Source organism: Rutilus rutilus, assembly GCF_951802725.1.
Source record: "Rutilus rutilus genome assembly, chromosome: 7".
In the NCBI taxonomy this organism is placed as follows: Eukaryota; Metazoa; Chordata; class Actinopteri; order Cypriniformes; family Leuciscidae; genus Rutilus; species Rutilus rutilus.
In genome coordinates, this window is record NC_140221.1 from 7,405,754 (window position 1) to 7,428,866 (window position 23,113).

General features: G+C 38.6%; 1 protein-coding gene across 2 annotated transcripts in view; it reads right to left on the reverse strand.

Annotated features, from left to right (window-relative positions):
* Positions 1-233: 233 nt before the first annotated feature.
* The window catches only part of tmem132e (transmembrane protein 132E), a 354,664-nt gene continuing 331,784 nt past the window's right edge, over positions 234-23,113 (reverse strand). For both annotated transcript variants that reach the window (XM_084414634.1, XM_084414633.1), the window contains exons 6-9: positions 17,582-17,787; positions 9,489-9,765; positions 6,133-6,327; positions 234-1,473 (exon numbers count right to left, since the gene is read on the reverse strand). In XM_084414634.1, coding sequence (XP_084270760.1) covers positions 403-1,473; positions 6,133-6,327; positions 9,489-9,765; positions 17,582-17,787 — 1,749 coding nt within the window. In that variant the 3' untranslated portion in view covers positions 234-402. The remainder of the gene's footprint in view (positions 1,474-6,132; positions 6,328-9,488; positions 9,766-17,581; positions 17,788-23,113) is intronic.

Consider the following 23,113-nt stretch of genomic DNA (forward strand, 5'->3'; position numbering starts at 1 on the left):
TCTGAGAAAGATCCCATCCACAGCAGGGTGACCCACACATGATTGAGTACTTCAGGGATCCATTTTGATATTAGTGTTCACAACTAAAAAACTCTATGTTTCCCATAAAGATTGTACACTCACCCTTCACCCTTCAGTAATCACACACACCGCTAAAGCCATTTTAGCTAGAATCCCTTAGACTTGTCTTTGGCTTCCCTGGCAGCGTCATGAATATTTTCTACTTTTTTTTTCGTTTGTACAAGTGTCAATGTGTAAGGGAAACAGCACTGTGCAGAAAACCCCAACAAAACTGGACATTAGGCCTTGGTTGTTTTTTTCGTGAAAGGTACCTCCCCTCTAGAGTGAAAAATAAGAGAGAGAAAAATAGAAAGGAACGTCTTTAGAAAGCATATAACCCGATCAGGCTATTTCCTTTATCCTGCGCATGTAGTCGTGCAGTTCCTCTGGGTCCTGAAAGCCCATGTCTTGACAAACCCACTGAATGTCCTCTTCATTGGCAATGGGGATGGAGTTGTAGGGTAAATCCTCTGTGGGAAGGGTAAAGGTGGTGAACTTGACACGCTTGCGTTTGGAGGTTGGCGAGCTGGCATCTTCTCCGTGGTCTTTGGTGGAACCGCCGGAGCTGCCATCTCCTCGGCCGTGGACTTGGCTTTGTACGCTGGTCTGCGAACTGCCACTGCTGTGGTGGTCCCCGTGACAACATGTCTGTACCCCCTCCAAGGTGTTGCTGGGGCTCTCCACCGTCTGAGGCGAGAGGTCGTTCTGGGTGCGCAGGGGTTCCCCGTTACCCAAGAACACCCAGTGATGGGAATGGTCCATGTTGGCTTGGCCTTCAGGAGGGATGCGCTTATGGCGATACTTCAACACAAACACAATGCAGTTTATAAGAAAGACCAGTATGGCGAGACAAAACACGCCGAGGAGAGCATACATGCCGATCTCTAGGTCAGTCATGCTACGGGGATTGTGCACAAACTCGTCATCCTCCTCATCTTCTTCAGTCGGTTCCTCAGAATTGCTTATTGTAGGGAAGTTGGTGTAATCAATGGGCACGCTTGCAGGTTGCTCATTAGATGGCTCATACCCTCCACCACCCACGTTGGGATCGATAGCGGGCTTTCTCGTGTTGGAAGCCATTCTAGTGTCTATTTCAGTCTCTGTATCCACTTCCTCCTCAGAGTCTTCATCTGGTCCAAAGCGGACTTTGACGAACACAGGAGATGAAGCAATGACACTCTTGCGTTTAGTCTTCTGGCAGGTTTCGCTGATGGTCATCTCCACGTGCACTACCTCTCCTGTGCCCTCACTCTCGGCAACGATGACTGGCCACCGCCCCTGGGGTTGTTGAGCCACCGAAACCACCTTATCGTCTACTGTGGAGGCATTGAGGTTGTATTCTTTAGGGTCGTACATACTCAGGGGGGCGGCGGTATTGTCACTGTAATAAACCCAGATGGACAAACTGGCCTCCTACAAACACAAAATGAAAGAAATTGTGAGCATAAATTCAACCAGTAAACAACAGTTAACTTTCAAATTCTGTCTTTGAGTTCTTTCTTTGTTGTCTGTGATGCACTCTAAAGGGGGGCCCACACTGAATGAGTGTTGGAGATTCATATTTTGTGTATAAAGTGGTCAATTATGTTTTTTGTGTGTATGCAAACAAAGCACTTGCGTCATTTCATAAAACTGAGGTTTAACCACTAGAGTAACATGGATTTCTTTTATGATGTCTTTCCTACCGTTCTGGGGCTTGAAAGTGGTAGTTGCGCAGGCTGTCAATGGAGGGACAGAAAGCTCTAAGATTTCATTAAAAAGATCTTCATTTGTGTTCCGAAGATCAACGAAAGTCTTACGGGTTTGGAACGACATGAGGGTGAGTAATTAATAAGAGAATTTACATTTTTGGGTGAACTTAAGGCATGATTATTTAAATTTTTGCCTTTAAGGCAATGACACAGCTAGCATTAACACAACACATACATTTTACAACTTTCTCTTAATGCAAAGAGATTATCCATATTGGAAGTGTTTGACCTTCATCTCCTGATTTTCAAAACTTATTTTAACTCTTTCTCCGCCAGCACAAGCATTTAACATTTTCACAGAACTTTATCCCCAGAATATCTGAACATGTAATGTATAAAAAGAAATAACAGACCCTCTGCTTTATTCTAGCTTAATTTATTCTCAACATTTTGAGCAAAAAGCTGAGAAAATTGTATATTTGTCAAAGACTACATCTGGATGGGATTCAGAATGATGATCAAATCATTGATGGACTAGATCAAGTTCATCAACACCCCCAAAGCTTCACCATCCTATAGCGACATTTCATTCGGCAGTTTTGATTTATATGCCGTTTAATGTTGATGATCGTGTTATTTTACATATGCATCTGCTTACATATGCTATCGCTTGTTTCTGCTTCTTCTTCACCTGTGTTTTGATCGGATATCATGGACTCTTTTAGAAGATGTGTAATAGCGCCTCCTACCGTATAACAGTGAAAACGCGGAAAGCCGGAATATTCCATCAATGGCGGGGAAAGAGTTCAATGTTAATTATCCTAAGTTTTCTGGTCCATAAAAGACAACTGTCTTGAGCAAGGAAAATACAGATAACATCAGAGGTGCTTGCCTGCTTTAGCCGTAAGAAACAGACTGAGGGGAAGGAGCACTGGCGCGACGCTTGTGTTCTTGTCACCTCATAACAAGCCTGAGCTTGACAGTTGTTTTCCTGCTCTTGCTCTCTGCTAAAGGAACAGCACAACACCTTACACCTGTTGGCAGGCAGACAAAATAAAACCACTCTGCCAGAGTGCTTTTAGTCAGAAATGAAGTGTTGCTTTGCTTTTATATTCAGGAAGAGAAGTATTTATCTGCCTCAGCAACGGCCTGTTGTGAGGCTGTAAAAAATATCTTCTGTCGCATCACTAACTTCAAGGTTGTTCTGACATTCAAGCTCAGGCTCTGTCAACACTGCTTGTCAAGATGAAGAGAGTCTTTGATATGCATGATCTGAATAATACATTGAAGATGACATGATATCCTCGTGGACCTTTTGAGATCACTCTAGCCACTAAATAAAATGACATCAATCACACATGGTCCTTGATTCTTCTACAAGCTTCAGTCTTTGGGACATGACACTGTAACTTTTACATAGATGAGTCATTACATTTCTAACTGCTAAACGTTTTTGAACTCTATCTTGAAAGTAATTTTGAATTCACTGTAAGTAACAAACTTTAAAAGTATAGTGTTCTCACATCCAAGACACTTGGAACTTTAAAACGGAATAATTGCTTACACCAGCATACAGCAAAATCAATTATTTAAGGCTGCCAGTTAGACAAAAGAAAGGGGCATCTAAAGTGTAAAAGAAAGAGCAAGAAAATCAGTAACACTTTACACAAGCTTCAATTTGTTACCATTAGTTATTTTAGTTTATTGCCATCCGAATTCAGAATGTCAGTGTTTTTCTCCCACTACCCGCGTAAAAATCGTAGGATGACAAGACTCGCTCCTCCACCAATGTTATGATTCCACTGGAGGCGAGCTTGCAGAACCCAAGTGCAGTTTACTTATATACAAACAAGATCAAACATAAAACAAAAGCATGGCATGGCAGTGAACGTGAACGTGAACGTGAACTTCCCAACAGTGGTTACAGGTAACAATACTTGACAAGGACACGTGGCAAACATGACGGGATAAATGACAATGACAAGACAAGGGACACCTGTGAACAATGAAACAATGAACCAATCAGAACATGACACATAAGACAAGGGAACACATGGCAGGATCACATGACTATAACAGGGAACCACATGATAGACATGAAACAAAACCAAAACCAAAACCAAAACGTGACCACCATGAATAAATCGCCATCAAAATGCACAAGTTTTATCACTGAGGTGCCATGCAAGTTTATTTTTATGAACGTCCACGTGAGAAACATATACCGTCCGAATAGGGCCACTGATACGTTATGACATTTCAAGTTTGTAGAAATTAAGTAAGGGATAATGTAGAGCGAGGCGGTTGTTATAGCGAATACAACCCCGACAGGCTGATCAGGACCCCGACGCGAAGCTTATTACATGGCTACCTACCAAATAAATCAATAATTTGACACAACATATTGATTTAAAAAGGACTTTCTTGATTTAAAAACGATTGTATTGCTTCCGCTGAAGAAAATAGTTCAATCCGTCTCTACGGTTAGAATCCTGCGTCCATAGCAACGCTCCGTTTTTCATGGCAACGGTGTGTTATAGAAATAACAGACCGCATTCTACATTAGAATTCAACCAAGCCATGTAATAATAATAGTTAATGTATTGTCAACAAACATGAAGTAACAGCAAATAAAAGTATATGTACTAATTAACTCTAGTTAAAAATCTAGGTTAAAGTTATTTTATAAATTCACTTTTGTTCAATGTTAATTCATGTTCGTTCATACATTAATGGTGATATATTCTAAACTTGAAACTTAATGCATATATAGAAATTATAATTATCTTTTAATAAATTATTAAATTATATTAATGTATTTTAACAAAGACTAATATATGCTGTAAAGAATTATTGTCCAATGTTCATGATGCCTAATGCATTAACTAATTCCAACAAATTGAACCTCATTGTAAAGTGTTACCAGAAAATCAAACAATAAAAAAACGAAACGATTGCAAAACTGCTGTTATTTTGTGACTGCAGAGGTGAAGTAGGTAAGTGCACTGAAGGATTGAAATGATGGACTGGTAGTAGTGGCGGAGGAGGAGGGTCATCAGTGATGTTTATTGCACAGTCTCCACAAGCACTTAGGCTGATACATTACGCTAATTAAATCCAAAGGTGGCGAAGCACAGAGCGGAGGAGAACCGCAGGATTTTAATGCGTGAACTGAAAGCAGCCACCCTCGTCTGATGTTGGTCACAGGCTAAGTACAGAGCAAGAAAAAAAGGCCCAGAGCTCTCGCGGCAGGGCTCCGTGACCTGCCCAAGACATTGTATAAATTAGCCCGGCAGCATCCGAGGTCTTCACTTGAAAACACGAGTGAATGCGCTCCAATTAATGCTTTGAGAAAGATTATACAGCAATTGCATGGAGCTCCCCTGATGACACTCGAGAACGCCAGAGAACAGAGGTGGCTGTGGCTTCTTAATAAGCGAGATGCTTGCTCATTTGGTGTGCTGATATTAAAGGAGATTTGAATATGTCTGAATGCCAAACTAGCCTTTATTAAAGTAGTGAGGGCCGTGCTGAGGCTAATTTGCCAATGGTGTCTAACCTTCATGGAGACTCGATTCATCAATATGAGGCTAAGTCCAGCCAGTGTTAACTCTTGAGGAGCAGAATAATCCTGAGCAACAAGGACGAATTTCACATAAATGTCACTTGCATAATTAGTTGCAGGAGGCCAAAGGTTAGAGCTTTTCCATGGACTCAGCTGCAGAGCGGTATGTGATGAAAAATGATACTGTCAAATTTAGACAACCACACAAAGATACAAGTTTGTATTTTGTGTATAAATTAACTAAGATTCTTCAGTGTGTTTCTTGCCCCTAAACAAGTGTGATCATTTTAGTTACACAGTATATGACTTGACACTGCACCTTCATTCAGGGCCTAAGAATGTAAATTATAAGACCTGTTATATTTCACACAAACTCACATACAGTAGATGATGCCATGACAATTCAACTAAAATATGACGCTTCGGATGGTTTTACATGGTCTGTAGCTGGTTTAGTCTACTCATAAGATGGTCTATGCTGATTTATGCATTGACTAGCTGAAAATGGGGGCCAGAATGAGTTGGTAGACCATCTTGAACAAGTTTATTAGAGCTTGGAACAGTGTTATTGATGATTGATATGCTATTATAGTTTTTTTTTATTAATATATATATATATATATATATATATATATATATTTAGAATTAGATTTTGTGTTTATATTTAGTTTTTACTTTAAATTTAGTTAATGTTTTAGCAATTTTGTTGTGCATTTTTGTCCTTTTTATTCGTTTTTTAAAAACTTTCAGTATTTATTAATTTTTATTTATTAGTTTTAGAAAATAAATGAAAAACAATGAAGGGATCAACTATACCTGCTTAAGAGTGGAGAGTGTCTGCAGGCCAGTTGCCTTGGCAACCATGGTATGGCTGTTGCCAGGGCTTGGTTGAAGATTAAGTGCCAGTCCCGAGATGGCATGAACACGAAGCTCCGCAATGGACACTTTCTCGTCTACCACAAAGAACTGCGTTTCACCCAGTACCGCCTCCACTGCCAGTGGCGATTCAACCTGAAATCAACAAAACAAGATGAGCTTTCACACTCCGAAAGACAATGGAGGAGTAAAGACAGTCTAAATGGAAGAAAGAATGGGGGGGAGTGAAATTACAATGTCTGTCAAACAGAAACATTTAGTGAGTAATCCCACATATTCAAGATGCAGCCCACTGAGAAAAGGAAGCATGGGAAAATGCTTCTTTTCTCTAGAGGACGGCCAGCACTCGGCCTCCACATAAATCCTGACACTTCAAACCCATTATATCACCGTTTCTTCACCTCCTACCAGCGTTAAAGGTCACCAGGGACTTACCGAGTGAAAAGTCAAGTGGGGCGGCACAACTAGGAGGGTCAGAGAATCTCATTTTTTTTCCCCTGTGTGTCTTTGCTGAACCATGAGACCCTGGGAATCCCAAGAGCCACACAGCGCCAAGTTAGATCAAACGTGCCTCAATATAGGGATAGTTTTTATCTTTTCATAATTCAAAAAGATTAACTTAAACTCACATTTTCAAGACAAGAACAAGGCAGCTTATGTGGAGTGTTTTTGCCTCGAGAAAGACACAATAAGAGGGAGAAGTACATAGAGATTGGATGAATTTTAAATTTTAAAACTGAATCGTTGCCAGCAGCCTACACTTCAGTCTCTGAATGACAAACAGAATTATGACTAGTAAAGAACACTAAAAGATGTTGACAGAAATTGAAGTTGTTTTTGCTTTCCCAAAATGGCATTTGCAAAGTGAGCTCATTATCTTATGTTATCTTATCTTATCTTTTCAATCACAGCTATACTGAATAAAGAACAATAATATAACCTTCTTATTATTGTCTTAATCACAGCTGAGTCAGAGCTAGTTACACTTATCAACACACGAGGGAGCAAAGCGAATTTTGCTCTTATAATTTCGCCCTATAAACTCCATAATGACTGGTAATGGTGTTCAAAAATCTCCAACCTCTACAGCAAACATTTTCATTTCCAACCTGCTATTACTTCCCTCTTCAAAATTACCCATCTCCAGCTAAAAGCCCTCAAAGCTGATGTAGGTTTATGATCTAGCCATGCTGCTGATTATACTTCCGTCTGTGAAGTGGCAATGCTCAACCATCTTTTGGCATAGAAAAGCCATTTTTTAGCCTCATCTCTCGGTGAAGAACATGATGCTGTCTTGGTGTGCGGAAGCTCAACCCAGGCTTTTCCTGATCCAGCCTAGACTTGCGACCCATATGTCCCAGATGCACACTGTTTGTGTCCCAATGCACTAATGTTTTGGAGAAGGCTGTTACAGTTCATTGACCATCCAGTCCTATACAATCCTCTCTCCCTTGCTCCGGTTGGAAAAGAGATGTAGACCTTGGGGGGGAAAGCAGATGAATGTATAATTGAACTAAACTGTTTTGTTCTTGCATTTTTTATTCCCCGAGTTCAAGGCAAGCTTCAAAGATACAGCGCATCTGAAGGAGAGAAAAGGAATGGCAGATAGAAAAAGGGGAACTAAAAACAAATTCTTGCCAGAATGGCTAGTTTGTTTGGTATCCAGGCAGTTGCAATTAGTTTTATTATACTTGCTGATATACCTTCTTTTGATGTTTGCATTATAACCGGAGCTTTGCATGCATGAATAGAGTGTGTTCAAAGGCTAAAAAGGGACTGCCTATTCCCCCAAAACCTAATTACTGTACTTGGTAGACCTGGCGAGCCAATTAAGTGATAGGAAATACAAAGAATCAGGCTCAGAGGGTAAATATTGTACACTTAATGCTACTGTAGATTGATTCACAGGACCATTACAGCTCAGTCGATGCTGAGAAGGGGTCAGCAATACCTTCTGCTGTTCATGAGATTATCAAAACAATGTGTCACGAGAGACGTTCAAAGCTTAACGGCGGAGCGTCTTTGTGTTCAGGCCAAAGTGACGGGTGGAGGATGAGCGTTCTGGCAGAGAAAGATCAAAGACCCACCAAATAAGCTAAAAAACCCTGGTGTGGTTGACTAATAAGCAACATTATTCATACCTTTCCCTTGTATCTTTTTTTTTTTTTGAAGGGTGAAATGATGCTTCTGTGCTCAGACTCGTTTATTTTCAGCTTGCATTCAGCAAAAACATTCGAAATCTGCATTGGCCATTAATTATTAATGGCCTTTGCAGTTTTCCCAAGTTAAATTAGCAAACTTTTTCTTTTATGCTCAAATTTGTTTATGGCCAAAAACAGACTGTTTTTTTTTTAGCCAAACAACAGACAGCACTGTGGAGAGGTGTGATGAAGCTGTCATGAACAATCAAATCTCTCTCTGTTTGGACACAATGAACTGATTGTGTGCGTATTCAATGGAGAGAAAACTTCACTTTCAAGAATGATTCCCCCAATTTAACACTATTGAAGTTTTTAGAAAGCACTGATAATTCTCTTCCCAAACATCCCAGTTTCTGAATAGCCTACTGGGACTAAATATGCATATGAATAGCTTTCTAACGGGGCATTAAAAGCCAAAGACAGCAGCAGAGCTAACTTAGATAAATTAAATATGAGATTTTGAAATATTGATTTAGGACCCCTATTGATTTGATCAATAAACTACATTTATATTCTTAGCAATCTGTCTGTTTAAAAACACTTAGATGATTATCAGGTTGACTTTGGACTATGAGCAATTGTTGCAAAAAAAGAGAAAGAATGAGAAAATGAAAATAAATAAATAATGTTTTATCATAATTCCAAGTACAAACTTTACTTTCACTTTCTTCCCTGATGTTGTTTTGACATGTTATAACACTGGCAAGGTGGCCTTTTTTATTTTATTTTTTTACTTTGCTTTGATTTTATTATAATAGCTGATAAAATAAAAAAGTAAAAATAAAATAAATTAGACCACCATACCAGTGTCTAAAACAAAACATCAGGGAAGAGAGTGAAAGTAAAGTTTTGTACTTGGATATATGAGACAGTAAAAGGGATTGAACAATTGTCCCTTAGACACTTTGCATCATTTCTTGACAGGTATAAAAACAATGAGTAAGGACCAGTGTCCAATAATGTTGGATGAAGAGAATGTAATACAGCTAAATTAAATTGCTGCATTGTAAAATGGTATTGAGAGCTCCATTCACCTCTCCCCCCATTATTCCATCAATCCTAAATTCATAAGGTCCATTCTTATTTGTACTCTACCTTCAGAGTGGATGATCCAAGCTCATTGGCCACAAGCACCGTCCTGTCCACCAGCTCAGCCACCCTGGCGTCCACCACCTTCAGAGAGTCTTGCACCAGCTCAGTCACATCCACTTGCCAGTCAGGACCCAGCATTGTGATCATCTGGTTTGTGCCTTCAGTAGAAGTAGTGTGGAACTGGGTCAGAACCTTAACCTGGGCCCTCTGGTACTGAAGCGTACATCCACGGCTCACTTTACGGTCATCATCATCATCGTCATCGCTGTCTCTGGCCGTTCTGAGGAGATGCGTGAGAGATCATTTGTGAGTTAGATAAGAAATTCACACCAGAATATATGTGCCATTCATATGCATGTTGACTTTTCGTCTCTCACTGTTTAATATGTTTTCACTCAAGTTCGGTGAACTTTAACAGCAATTTATATGGTGAAATAGAACTAGACTAACAGAGGATCTGAACATTACAAATTGACCTTTTAGGAAAAGCAAACACATAGGAAACTCTTATTTTGGTCATTTCACATAATCCTGATTTATAGAATACATTTTTACAAGAATGAATCTATCTATCTATCTATCTATCTATCTATCTATCTATCTATCTATCTATCTATCTATCTATCTATCTATCTATCTATCTATCTATCTATCTATCTATCTATCTATCTATCTATCTATCTATCTATCTATCTATCTATCTATCTATCTGTCTATCTGTCTGTCTGTCTGCCTCCATCCATCCATCCATCCATCCATCCATCCAATATACAGTAGTCAACATTTGAAGTGGATCGAAACCTTTCATAAAAGTTATACATGAATTTTGAACAATTCCCAATCTTGTCTTAGGACAACTTTGATGAACTTTTTTATCCATTTCAAATGTTGACTACTGTATATAAATATGTATATATATCCAATCCAGTATATATACATTTAAAGGGAGGTGTTGGTGTTCATTTTCTATAGAGCTATAGCAACAGTTATTCATCCAGTGATCTGCAAATGATGCACAAGAGCATATATAAGACATGCATTCAGACTCATTGCACAGATGAGCGCACTTTCATGAATGTTACTGAAGTGTACTGTACCCGCTTCTAAAACTGTGGAGTAAATTGCGTTCAGCACAGATTTTTTGGCATGCTTGTGCCATTACCTAATTAATTCGCATTTCTTAAGTGCATTGGGTCTTAAAATAGCTAATGTGTCAGGGTTCTCAAGTCTCACGCATTGGCCGTGAGACACACGCAATTCAACCAGTTCACACGCTCACACGCCACACCGTGTATTTCTCACGCTGAAAAGGCAATGCCAACCAAGTTGTCCTGCAAGCTTTATATATAACGTTGTATACGAGGCGCAGGCATACAAAGTGAAGTTTCCTGCCGCCAGCACGTATCTCGGCCAGATTGCGTTCGTTACTAGGCAACATAGATGCGCGAACCGTAGGCGCGAACACACGGAAGTTGACGGAAAATTCTCGGCCGCCGTACGTTCGTTACTAAGTAACCAACAACATCACGCGAACACACGTCGTGATGGAGAAGGTAAGTTGGAATTAAGAAAGCTCGTCTAACATTTTTAGGCCAGAACATTAAATATATAAATGTTATCAAGGCGTCAAAATGTGCAACAAACACTTACAACACAAAACACATTTCATAAGATGGAGTGTGTACTCTTGTGTACACACACACACACACACACACACACACACACACACACACACACATGTAGTGTTTTAATTTTTTATGGGGACTTTCCATAGACATAATGATTTTTATACTGTACAAACTGTATATTCTATTCCCTTACACTAACCCTACCCCTAAACCTACCCATCACAGAAAACTTTCTGCAATTTCACATTTTCAAAAAAACATAACTTTTTTGATTTATAAGCCGTTTTCCTCATGGGGACCAAAAAATGTCCCCACACGAACAAGGATTTCGGATATTGCCATCCTTGTGGGGACATTTTGTCCCCATAATGTAAGGTTTACCAGGCCACACTTACACACACACACACACACACACACACACACACACACACACACACACACACACACACCTTAATACTATGTCATTTGTTCACAATGTCCCACCACACAATAAATCATTATACCATTACGACTAGACACATTCAAAATGCAAAAAGATTTGTTTTTCCAAACTGTTTGGAGCAATTTGTTATATTTTTGTATATTTGTAATTTTTAAATATAACATTAAAGAGTATATTTGATGTGATGAATTGCTCTGTCATTTATCAGATTTACCAATTGTTATAATTTCAATTTGTGCTGGTTAATTATGAACAATGGGTAAAATTGGGGGGCGGGGACGGACGGGCGGGGGCGGGGCTCCATTAGGGCTCCTCCCCTAACCGCATGTGATCTCACTCCAAGCTTTTGATAAAACTTGAGAACCCTGTGTGTGCATATAAACAACCCTCCATCATGAATTCCCTCCAAAATGTTTGTTAGACCTGCATAACAATATGAAAAAGTGCATCATCTGGAGACCCGTTTCAAAGAGTTTTCGCATCAGTGACTCTTACATGCCTCACACATACCATCACATTCAATCTATCTAATCTGCTCCCTTGGCAGTGTGTCACCATGTGAAGAAAGCGAGCGGAAGCAGGGTAAGAGCTGGGTGGATCTTGAGAGATTCACCCATTCTACACACATAACTAATTAATCAGATAACTGGAGATGTAGAGACAGCTGTCTGACAACACACGTGACTGACACATGCCCATCGATAAGCCTAAACTGAACTGAATTTTATCATGTAAAGAGACACAGTTACTTCTCAGCAACAAAGAGAGATTAACAGGCACACAAACACAGAAATAGAAGACTTATAGTGGAAAGCAGTTGTTGATCAGCACTTTGCTCTCTTCTGAGTTAAACACACGCTCCTGTTTCCATGGAGGGGAAAAGCACGAGGCTCTTGCATCAGTTGAAGAACCTGGCAGACAGAAGCTTTCTGTGTTCTTGAGGACAGTTGTACTCTCTCGTCTCCTTTACACGGGTTAATGCGAGTTTCAGACCAGAAGAACACACCTCAAGAGCGGAGCGTTGCTTGAACTCATTTGGCTGTTAAGAGAACTGGAGATTTCATGCACGGAAACTTGCTCATCCAATAAAAATGAGTGTCAGGTTTTGCAGACACATCACTGTTTCACCAGTTTAGTGAGCTACATCAATCAATTGGTGTGGAAGGCCAATGCGAGAAACCTGCCCACTGACACGTCTTAACATTGAGCAATGGAATGGAAACGGACAGAGCAGAGGAGGGAGGAACTGAAAGAAGGGAAGAGGGAAAGAAAATAAGGCATCCAAATCCAGTTAATTGTTTAATAAAAAATAAAAATCTATAAAATAAGTGTCAGGTTAGATCAGATTAAAATTATAATAATAATCAAACATTTAATTTGGGATGTACCACATATATAATGGCCTACACAAAACAGTAGTGTTACCGCTGTGCCTGAAATCACTCATTTACGCTTGCATGTGAAATTCACAGTGTTGGGTAAGTTACTTTTAAAAAGTAATTAGTTATAGTTACTAGTTACTTCTCATAAAAAGTAACTGCGTTAGTAACTGAATTACATCATTACAAAAGTAACTAATTACCAGGGAAAGTAACTATTGCGTTACTTTAAAAAAAAAAAAAAAAAAAAAAGGTTTAAATATAAGAAATGTCTTGGATACCCCCAATGTGAAATGTTAATTGAATGAAATGAACACTAAATAGAACATCTTATTATTATAAAACATTGTACACTAATCTACACTATTTTAATGTTGCTGTGGGACATTGTGAGAGACACCTATTAACTTAAATATTAAAATATTATCATTACTATAGTGGAACAACAAAACACAAAAGATGGTTTAGAACTTTTAATAATTATTGCACAGACAACTGGCCAACAAATAAGTCTAAAAATAAATTATGCTTCTTAAGAAATGTACCAAAAATAAATAAATAGGAATAAATAAATAAAATGACATACACATAAACTGGTGCATATAATTAAAATTATAAAACTCAACTGGTAGACATACTGTATAGCCTACTTGAAGTATTTTCTTCCTCACAATAGTAAGTTTAGCAAAAAGTGCTCTCAATATAATACTGGACAATATACCAACATAAATAATAATACTAAAATATAATCATCATCTCTGATGGGGGTTTATTTTTATAACCTACAGAGGGTTATTTTAGCCAAATTCTAGTCGTGTTTGCCGCACGTGTTCACAACCGGTCAAACAAAGATGTTTTCTTTGAACGTTCCCTGCGGGTTATTTTGGAGTTTATAAACTAAATAAAATCCTACAGAGATTATTCTAATGCTGAAATGTGTAATTTATTTATAAATAAAGCATTTATGCTGCTCGTACACACTCAGTCTCTCTCGCGCACTGCCGAGCGCTTTCGCGGACACACTCGGTCTCTCTCGCGCGCTGTCGAGCGCTTTCTCGGACACACTCGGTCTCTCTCGCGCACTGTCGAGCGCGCTCGCGGCATTCGCCTCGCTTTTGTCCAGTCTCATAAACACACACACCAGAGAAAAAACTTTGCAGCTCCTATGGCTGAGAGGGAGCCTACTCGGATGAAAACCGCTTCAGTGAGCTTATAGTAACGCCGCATTTTTATTGACAGTAACGGTAACGGCGTTGTAACGGAGGAAACAGTAATTAGTTTGATTACTCGTTACTGAAAAAAATAACGCCGTTAGTCACGCAGTTTATTTATAACGCCGTTATTCACATCACTGGAAATTCACTATGTATTAAAATGGTGAATAAGTAAACGACTGAGTGGGTTTTTGCACAGAATATGCATGAATGTGTAAACAGTACAGAAATGCCTTTGATGCTTCGACATGATATCAAATTTACCGAATTTATCCTCTTAATGTTTGTTTCTAGTCTTATTGTGAATGATACATCTGTCATAACATTCACAAGTTTGGGGTCAGTGAGATTTTTTTTTAAATTAATTCAGAAAGTATATATTGAATTGATCAATAGAGAATAAAGACATTTATAATGTTGCAAAAGATTTCTATTTCAATTAAATGCACAAAAAAATTAAACTCAACATTGATAACAATATATTTTTTTTCTTTAGCATCTATATGATCATGTGACACTGAAGACTGTAAATTACATGTAGTATTAAATGCCAAAATATATCAAAACAGAAAACTTTTTTTTTTTTATGGTAACAAACTATATATACTGTCAGACTCCTACAAAAATATCACTGGGTTATTACAATTAATGTCAAATTAATGTTTGGAAGTGCAAACTGATATTTCTTACTGACACACTACAGCAAAATATATATAAATAACTGGCTTAAAAAAAATTGTTTGGGGGGGGGGGGGACGACGACATACACTTATACATAAGTGAAGATGGACTTGTCAACGTCAATCTTATTAGGGTCTCTTAAAAACAACTGATTTTGTGGGTAAAAAAAACAAACAGACTGTGTTCTGCTATTAGTGTCATCCACACAAACTCATAAGCTTGCAGAGATTACACAATTTTTTTTTTTTTTTTTTTTTTTTACATTTCTTTTTAAATGATTCTATTTAAAAAAGGAACTGAAAGAAATCATGAGATTAATCAGGATTAGCTGGTGCCATGGCTGGGTTTTATGCACCCGTAGCTCAGCACTATGACAAGATGTCAAGAATATCAGCAGAGACAAAATGTTACGTTTTGTCATCTTCTCTTTCCTTCCATGGTGACAGCTACTCTCGTATGTCTTTTGGTGCCATGGTGAATTTTAAGTCATTACTATAGTAACCATATACATTAAATAGATCAGATCTCTTCACTTGCAAAATGACAGTGCAGGCACCGGCATAAAGATAGCATCTGAAAAACAAATCAGATTTCGAGCCGATCACACAGAGATTGTATGTGTGAACAAAGCCTTAGAGATCTTAGGTCCTGGGAGGAAGCTAAATCAAAGGCACTCAAATTGAGGTCAAATGCAAATGTGGTGACACGCTTGTATTGTGTGTGAATTGTCTGTATGAAACTGATAGACTTTGCTTACAATGGCTTGATAATAGTGAACCGCAATACACTATCTAGATTTTCCAGCAGCTATGTATGATGTTTTTAAATTATATCTAATTTAAGATATCAAAGCTAAATCTCAATAGCTGAATTTGCAATTGATGACTTATTTCTACCTTTGCATGGTACATGCGTCATACCGCCAGCCCTACACGAAGGCTATATGTAGATTGACGATTTGCACCCAAACAGGATTAGCATAACCAAATCAGATCATATTTCCATTTTAATGGTCCATTTGAATGAATTTAATTAGAGATTCACATCACAAAAGAAAGACCTCTGTAAGGGAGCAATAATGATACCAGTGAGTTACCAGAATGTTTTCCATCATGATTAATTCTGGAGAGGTTCCTCATGAAAAATGCCTGTGCTGATATTCTGCCGTGCACTGTACGACAACACCGCAGCTTCAATTTGTCAAAATCACAGTAAATGGCCTGTATGAAGAATGACATTCGGGTCTCATGCGGCATCAGCTCCATGGCCTCATAGTAACTAACACAGCCCTTAGTGACCTAGCATTAAAGCTTTTACAACTACACTAATTAAAATATAACACCGCTTTATCACCCTCACATCGCCTACAAGTATTACGTTTAAATAAACAAACAGCAAAATAAAAGAAAACATGCATTAAAGGTGCTACTGGGGAAATGAATATGCATTTATAAAACGGTTAGTTCCAGTCTTTGATTCTGATTGCTCAATAGCTGTTTTTTATTCACGATAAAACACGACTATGACCGCTTCACCCAACGGTTCTATGTATCACTCCTAGCAACCACTCTTAGCAACGTAAACATATGTTCTGAAGCTTATAGAGTAACGTTAGAGTATTTTGAGAGATCGAGTAAGTGAGAGATCGAGTAAGCAAGTGTACCTGGATTTACAGTAGATATAGCATTTTCCTTCAGGTCAGTCCTATATTCGTAATAATAAAAAAATCTGTTGAATGTCCGCTGCGATATCTTGTCCTTTTAACAGTTAATTAAGGCAACGCTATCTCACGACCAATTCGTACGAATAAAAAAGTGGCTAATTCGTACGAATTTGTACACTGTAAAAATTTGTAACACTCCCAAATCAAAAATGTCAATTGACCGATAACATCTAAATTTGTCAATTGGCCCAAGTGAAATTCTGTAAATTCTAAAATTAAATGTACAGATTTTCACTTAGGCCAATTGAAAAATGTAGATGTTTTCGGTCAATTGAAATTTTTGATTTGGGAGTGTTACAAATTTTTTACAGTGTACGACCTCACTCGTATGAATTTGTACGATTTGTCTAAACCCACGTGATGGGTAGGTTTAGGGGCGGGGTCAGGGGTAGGTCATTTGTATGAATTCATACGAATTGGGCAATTCGTAAAATATGTACGATTTAGCAAAAATCGTACGAATTCGTACGAGTGAGGTCGTATGAATTCGTACGAATTAGCCACCTCGTAGAATTCGTACGAATTGCCGTGAGATCAGGCTGGTTAAAGGGTTTTCCCGTGCCCTGACAAGCTAGTCATTTGTCAGTTGCGTCTTGTTTTTCCATATTCGCAAGTTTCAGTCCTTTCAATATAAAGATGTCTTCTCAATTCTACTGACTGACTCACTCATAAAGACAGTCTTTGACGCCATCTATAGGCGAAATAATGTATGTAACTTCTGTTGCTGGTTACGGTCAGGGACTATTTTTTCCAGCGGAAGGAAGGCTTTTAGTGATTTTACAAAGTTGCATTGATACATATTTTTTGGCTTTAATATTTGTATTGTGTGGTAACCGTTTTATAAAAGCAATAAGGTACTCGAGGCTATTGCTGTATCGTGAATAAGACACGGCTGAAGGGGTTGCAGCCTAACGACGCCCTTCAGCCGTGACTTGTTCACGATACAGCACAGTCTCATGTACCTTATTGCTTACAGACAGCATTCAGAGTGCAAGAATATTTGAGAGCACAGATATGGTGGTGTCTTACCTGCGGTCGGGTAAGATTGGCACCCTCCAGCCCTTGATGAAGCTCAGCCTGTTGTCTGAGAGCTCCACTTTAAGGGGTAGTTTGGGCACCCAGACAGTGAGCTCAAGAGGGGCACTCAGGTGCTCATAGCTGAAAATCACCCGAGCGTTCATGGAGCCACGCGTCTCTTTTCCATTCACAAACACATAGTCACAGTTCATGGACACCTGTTGAGGAGAGCAAAGAGAGGTTTGATTGCTTTCACTGCATCCTCTGGAGAGTCTGCACAAAACAAAAGCTCTTCACGGGCAACAGCATGGATGTCGGTTTGTAATTGGCCTGTGAATTAAAACACTTATTTGAACAAATCAAAATTAATCACATATCAATATTTGCTATGAAATCCCCTCAAAATTATGCCGACTCCACATCAGACTACCTGATGGGGGACTACATCAGATGGGGACCGAAAGGGCATTTTTTAGCATCTCACATCATGAGTAACATGCTTTTAAGAAGCTGTGTCAAGTTTAAAACAGACCACTGCATTGTGCTACGTTCAGCTGTTTTTTGAACCAAGAATGCATCCTATGTGAACAGCTCCCCACTATTCTGTAAGTATGGTTTGCCATGCCAAGTAGCCTGTAGTTTTGAATGGGTAAGGTGTTAAATGCATGATTTTGTTTTTGTTTTTTACCACGTGCATCACATTATTTTTTTATATAATAATTGTACTAAATAACACATTAAATTAAATGACAGGCGTAGTTTCAAACCAATTAACACCAGAAAGGGTTAAAGTGTCATTCTGAGTCACTCTGAACAGCATCAAGTAAACCATGAAAATAATCCTTTCAAAAGTATTTTTAAATTGCAAAAGAGGTCTTTTTACTTGAAACATGTTTCCTAAAATAACACCCCATAGGAACTGGGTCTGACAGCTTTTTTCCTGAGGCATTGTTTTTTTCTTTCTTTTTTCGAAGCAGCAGTTGTTGTTCACTGCATTCTGCCTTTTTTCTGAGCACACGAACAGACACACCAATGAACACACAACACACACATTTTTTAAATGTCCAAGTTGTTGAAATTTCATTAACGCACCCAAAGGGTTACCAAAGAGAACTAAAAGAATAGCCCCCCCTCCCCTTGTTATTCCTTCTGGTCTGCCAACACATTTCATATGTACAGTCAGCAGTCTTTAATAATACATTATTTACTGTAATAGATAGCTGAAGCTTTGCTTTGGGGTCCCATCTATGATTTATCTAGGGGTCTAAGGCAGCTGACACTGTAATCAGAACCTAATCTCCCTCAAATGGAGGTCGGGAGCTGCAGTCCATCCAAGACTGGAGATTCATCATAGTGGGGGATATCTGAGTAATAAAATATGTAGGACCGCTAGACAGCTCCCTCTCTTATCCATACCATCAATACGGGGAATTGATCAGAGGAGATGGCTCTCTCAATAGTAGTCTTTAGGAGAATCTGCGGGGAAACTCTGCTTGCCCACTTCATTTCTTTTTTAAAGGGACTGTTATTCAGTGAGAAAAACTATGAATAATACTGCTGAAAAAAACACAAAAAACTGACATATGGTGATAGAGCAGAGAGGATAACAGCACAGGAGGTACAGAGAGCGCTTTTCATGTGCAAATGAAACATTTCCTTGCTTGGCCTAAATCTAGATGAGAGAAACCTCACAAAAAAAAAGAAAAAAGAACCCATTATTTTTATTAGAGTTGATGATATTTTCTCCTATTCCATGTAGTACAGATGCATAGGTCAGTCGTTAAACTCTTCCAAGTAGCTTTATTTATTCTTTCAAGCCAGCTGCAGAGCCAATCAATTTCTTTTTCTTATCTACACAACCTTATTTGTTCCCATCCCAAACTGCTCCAGCTCAGTACAGTGTGCTAGATCATTTTCTTTAGCCTTCCTCCTCCCCAGCACCACCTGTCTAGATCTGCTATGGGGATCTCCTTACTTTACCTTGCAGCAACCATTCCACCAAGATCAATCGTATCTACACTCAATTCTTATCAATAAAATGCTGGTAAAATCTATTTTGAGACTTAACTATAAGTAAATCATTTTAAAGGGATAGTTCACCCAATATTAATTAATATTAAAGCACAAAAGAAGATATTTTGAAGAATATGGGTAACCAAACAGTTGATGGGCCCCACTGACTTCCATAGCATGAAAAAAAAATTATACAATGGAAGTCAATGGAGCCCTTACCGACATTTTTGTTCAGCATAAGAAAGAAATTCATACAGGTTTGGTACAACTTGAGCGTGAGTAAATGAAGACAGAATTTAATTTTTTCCCTTTAAGTCAAAAACACTATGTGGCGGTATCCGAATATTGCTCTGTTTGCATCCCAATCAGCCAGACTCCACAATGATAGCTCGACCAATGGCGAAAGTTCAGGGCGGTACCATGTGTTCTGTCGACCAATGGTATATAGGTGGAATGTATAGGAAAGTCATTATATTTGAAATGCCATTTGGCACTGCTAGAGAAAATTACACATATTACACCTTCAAACTGCTTGGATATTCCTCAAAATATTTCCTTGTAAGAGAGAATAAACGTGAATGACATGAGGGTGAAAAACTGATGACAGAATTTAATTTTTTGTGGTTGAACTATTGTTTAATAGTAATCTTAACACTAGTAAGCCCAATCAAAATTGTCACTATTGTTACTATCAATAGCATGGGTGGGTGGCACACAACAAAAGCAGCAGTAGTTTTGCAGTGTTGCTCAAGTCCTGTCTGGTTCCCACTGCACTCTATAGTCTCGCGAATATGTTCCTGCTGTGCCACTTCTCTTGATGTGAGCTCAGTCTTGACCCACTTGCTCCTGGGGCTTCTAATAAACTTGGATGGATAATTTTTAAGTCAAAAGCAGTTAAGGACTGTGGGCGTCACTCGCCAGCAGGGGCCGGCTGAAAGTACTTTTTACGTGCCAGCCAGCAGTCAGAGTTTCACGGAGTCACTAATCTACCCTGGCATCTTGCGTGGTTCCAGAGGAGTGGCAGGGGCGAGGTCAGGATAGTGCCACCCATCGAGAGGCCTCCAGCTCCACACACCCGCCAGCTGTGTTTAATCCAACAAACACCTCCTGTAACCCTCCACCATCCAGGCTGCCGTCACACAGTTTAGCAGATGCACTTTTATCTGTGTTGATGGTATCATGCGAAGGCCGACTATACATGGTTAAAGACGAACTTACTGCCAACAGCTTGAAGCAGAAACTGATGATTTGATTTAATATGACAGGTAGCCTCTACAGAAACAGAATGGTTTCACATTTAAAATACTGGTATCAAATAGAGAGTTCAAGTCCTGAATGCTGATTGGTCAATTCAGCGTTCCAGCTCTGCTAAATTTATGCAATAACATTCTAGAGGCCAAGCTATATTGTGAATATAGTCACTGCAAAAGTGAGTTGTACTAAAAAATAAATTAGAGATGCACAATATATTGGTACTGACCGATATTGGATTTTTAATATTGGATTTTTTTTTTTTACATTTAGATTTATTTTGCTGTCAACACTCACTTAAAGAAAAAATAAACACTGTTAAATGTAATCTTGCAAATCTCAAAATGTTGTGATATCAAAATTCACTTAGATATCACTTACGTAGCAATTAAATGATTGTGTTAGTTTATTTTAGCCAAAATAGTATTATATTTTATTGTAGCAGTTATCTATATAAAATAAAATAATTTTATTACATACTTCCACCATATATGATATGATGAACATGACTCAAAGTGGTTACTATTTTGCATATTTTGTAGTACAACTGGAATTCTGTATTGACCAATCAGTACTGAAACTATCCATTTCATAATATTTATGCTTTACAATTAGCCTGGGATAGGAGAAAGTATTTTAACATTTAAAATAACAAAATACATCATCTTTAAAGGCCGAAGATAATCACATGACATTTGCTATTATTATACATATTATTCAGTCATTGCACCGGAATCAAGGTGTGTGACTCATATATGTGGTGATTCATGTCTAAATGTGCGTGTTTGCTGTGTTGGGAATGTGTGCAGTGAGGATTCCGGCTAAGTAGCAGAACGGAATGGGAACGTGTGTTCTCAGATGGCCTGTGTGACTAGCTGAGCTTTGAGAGATCAGCTGGGAGAGACTGTTCACAGATTCCTGCTCCCAAACACAAAGCCCCACAGGGTCTCATCATTCAACACTCAGATATGACACACAAAGCAATGTAGATGTTCATTACACGCACAAACAAAAACACCAACAAATAACTATACCATTCAAATGTGTGCACAAATTAAAAAAGATACACCTCACTGGTCTTATTTTATTACCAGCCTGTATACAGAACCTACGGCAAACATGATATTAAAAGTCATTTCCATGCATGTAGCATAAAATGTCATTCTCACAGCTCTACATGTAATCATCTGTTCTGGTGTTCCTGTGCAGAAGTAAAAGCTTTGGCTCTAGGCAAATAAACCGTGTTACAATACATACTCGTGACTACCTTTTGAATAAGATAAGCAACAAAGATGTTAGTGGGCCCTGTAACCTTTGCCTTCTGTATGACGCTTTTTTTTTGCCACTGCACAGAGCATTTTATTGAACTGTCAGGACTCATGTTGTCTCAGCTTGAAGGGCTCATCTTGAATTAGCCTCCAAAGTTCAATAGCCCGGGCGGCCAAGCAAACCAACTCAATAACAGCAGAGCTAATGCTCTGCCCGGGCACCGCAGCACACAAGGCTATTCTGAATCTTAAAACAGATAAACAACGGATGCCCTCACAGCCCCTCTCGGATGACTTATGGATCCCAATCTTGGCGGACAGATGACACTCCAAGGCATATTATTATTTCGCTACATTTTTGATACGGTTTATAGTCGAATTGGATTTTTCCTTTCAGATTTTGTCGTGCTATGGAACAGATGGTGAATATTGTTGAAATGATTGTTTCCTTCAGCAAAGGACACTGCAAAATGTTTTCGTCCTGTATTTACAAGCCCTCAGGTGGAACCAACTGCCCCCTTGTGCAAATAAAGAGAAATAAATTCATTCATTGACTCAAATACACAACCTTAGCGGTTGAATTGAGACGGAACTTAATCCAAGAACCAGATTCAACCAGAACTCAAACTTTTTTGACCCAAAGGCCTCCTACTGTAGGTTACTGTAATCTAATGGATAATGTTATCTTTGGTAATTTAAAATGGTTTCCTTTTTTAGCACTCTAAGGGCCAGATTTACTCTTTTGATGTTAATGCTAATTTGACCTGTTTAGTAAATCTGGCCCTAAAAGTCATACATTACAGTCAAAAGCCAAAAAAAAAAAAAATTGTTATATGAACAAACCCCTCTGTAAAAACCTAATAAAACTGGAAGGTTTGATATGTAAGTGCTACTTGCTCAGTGCATGAGAAAGAACAGTATTTTGAGAAAAAGACTGTAAAGATATGTACTGTGATTAAAATCTACAGATGCAAATAGATAAAGTGTGACACAATAAAAACTCAAATGTGTA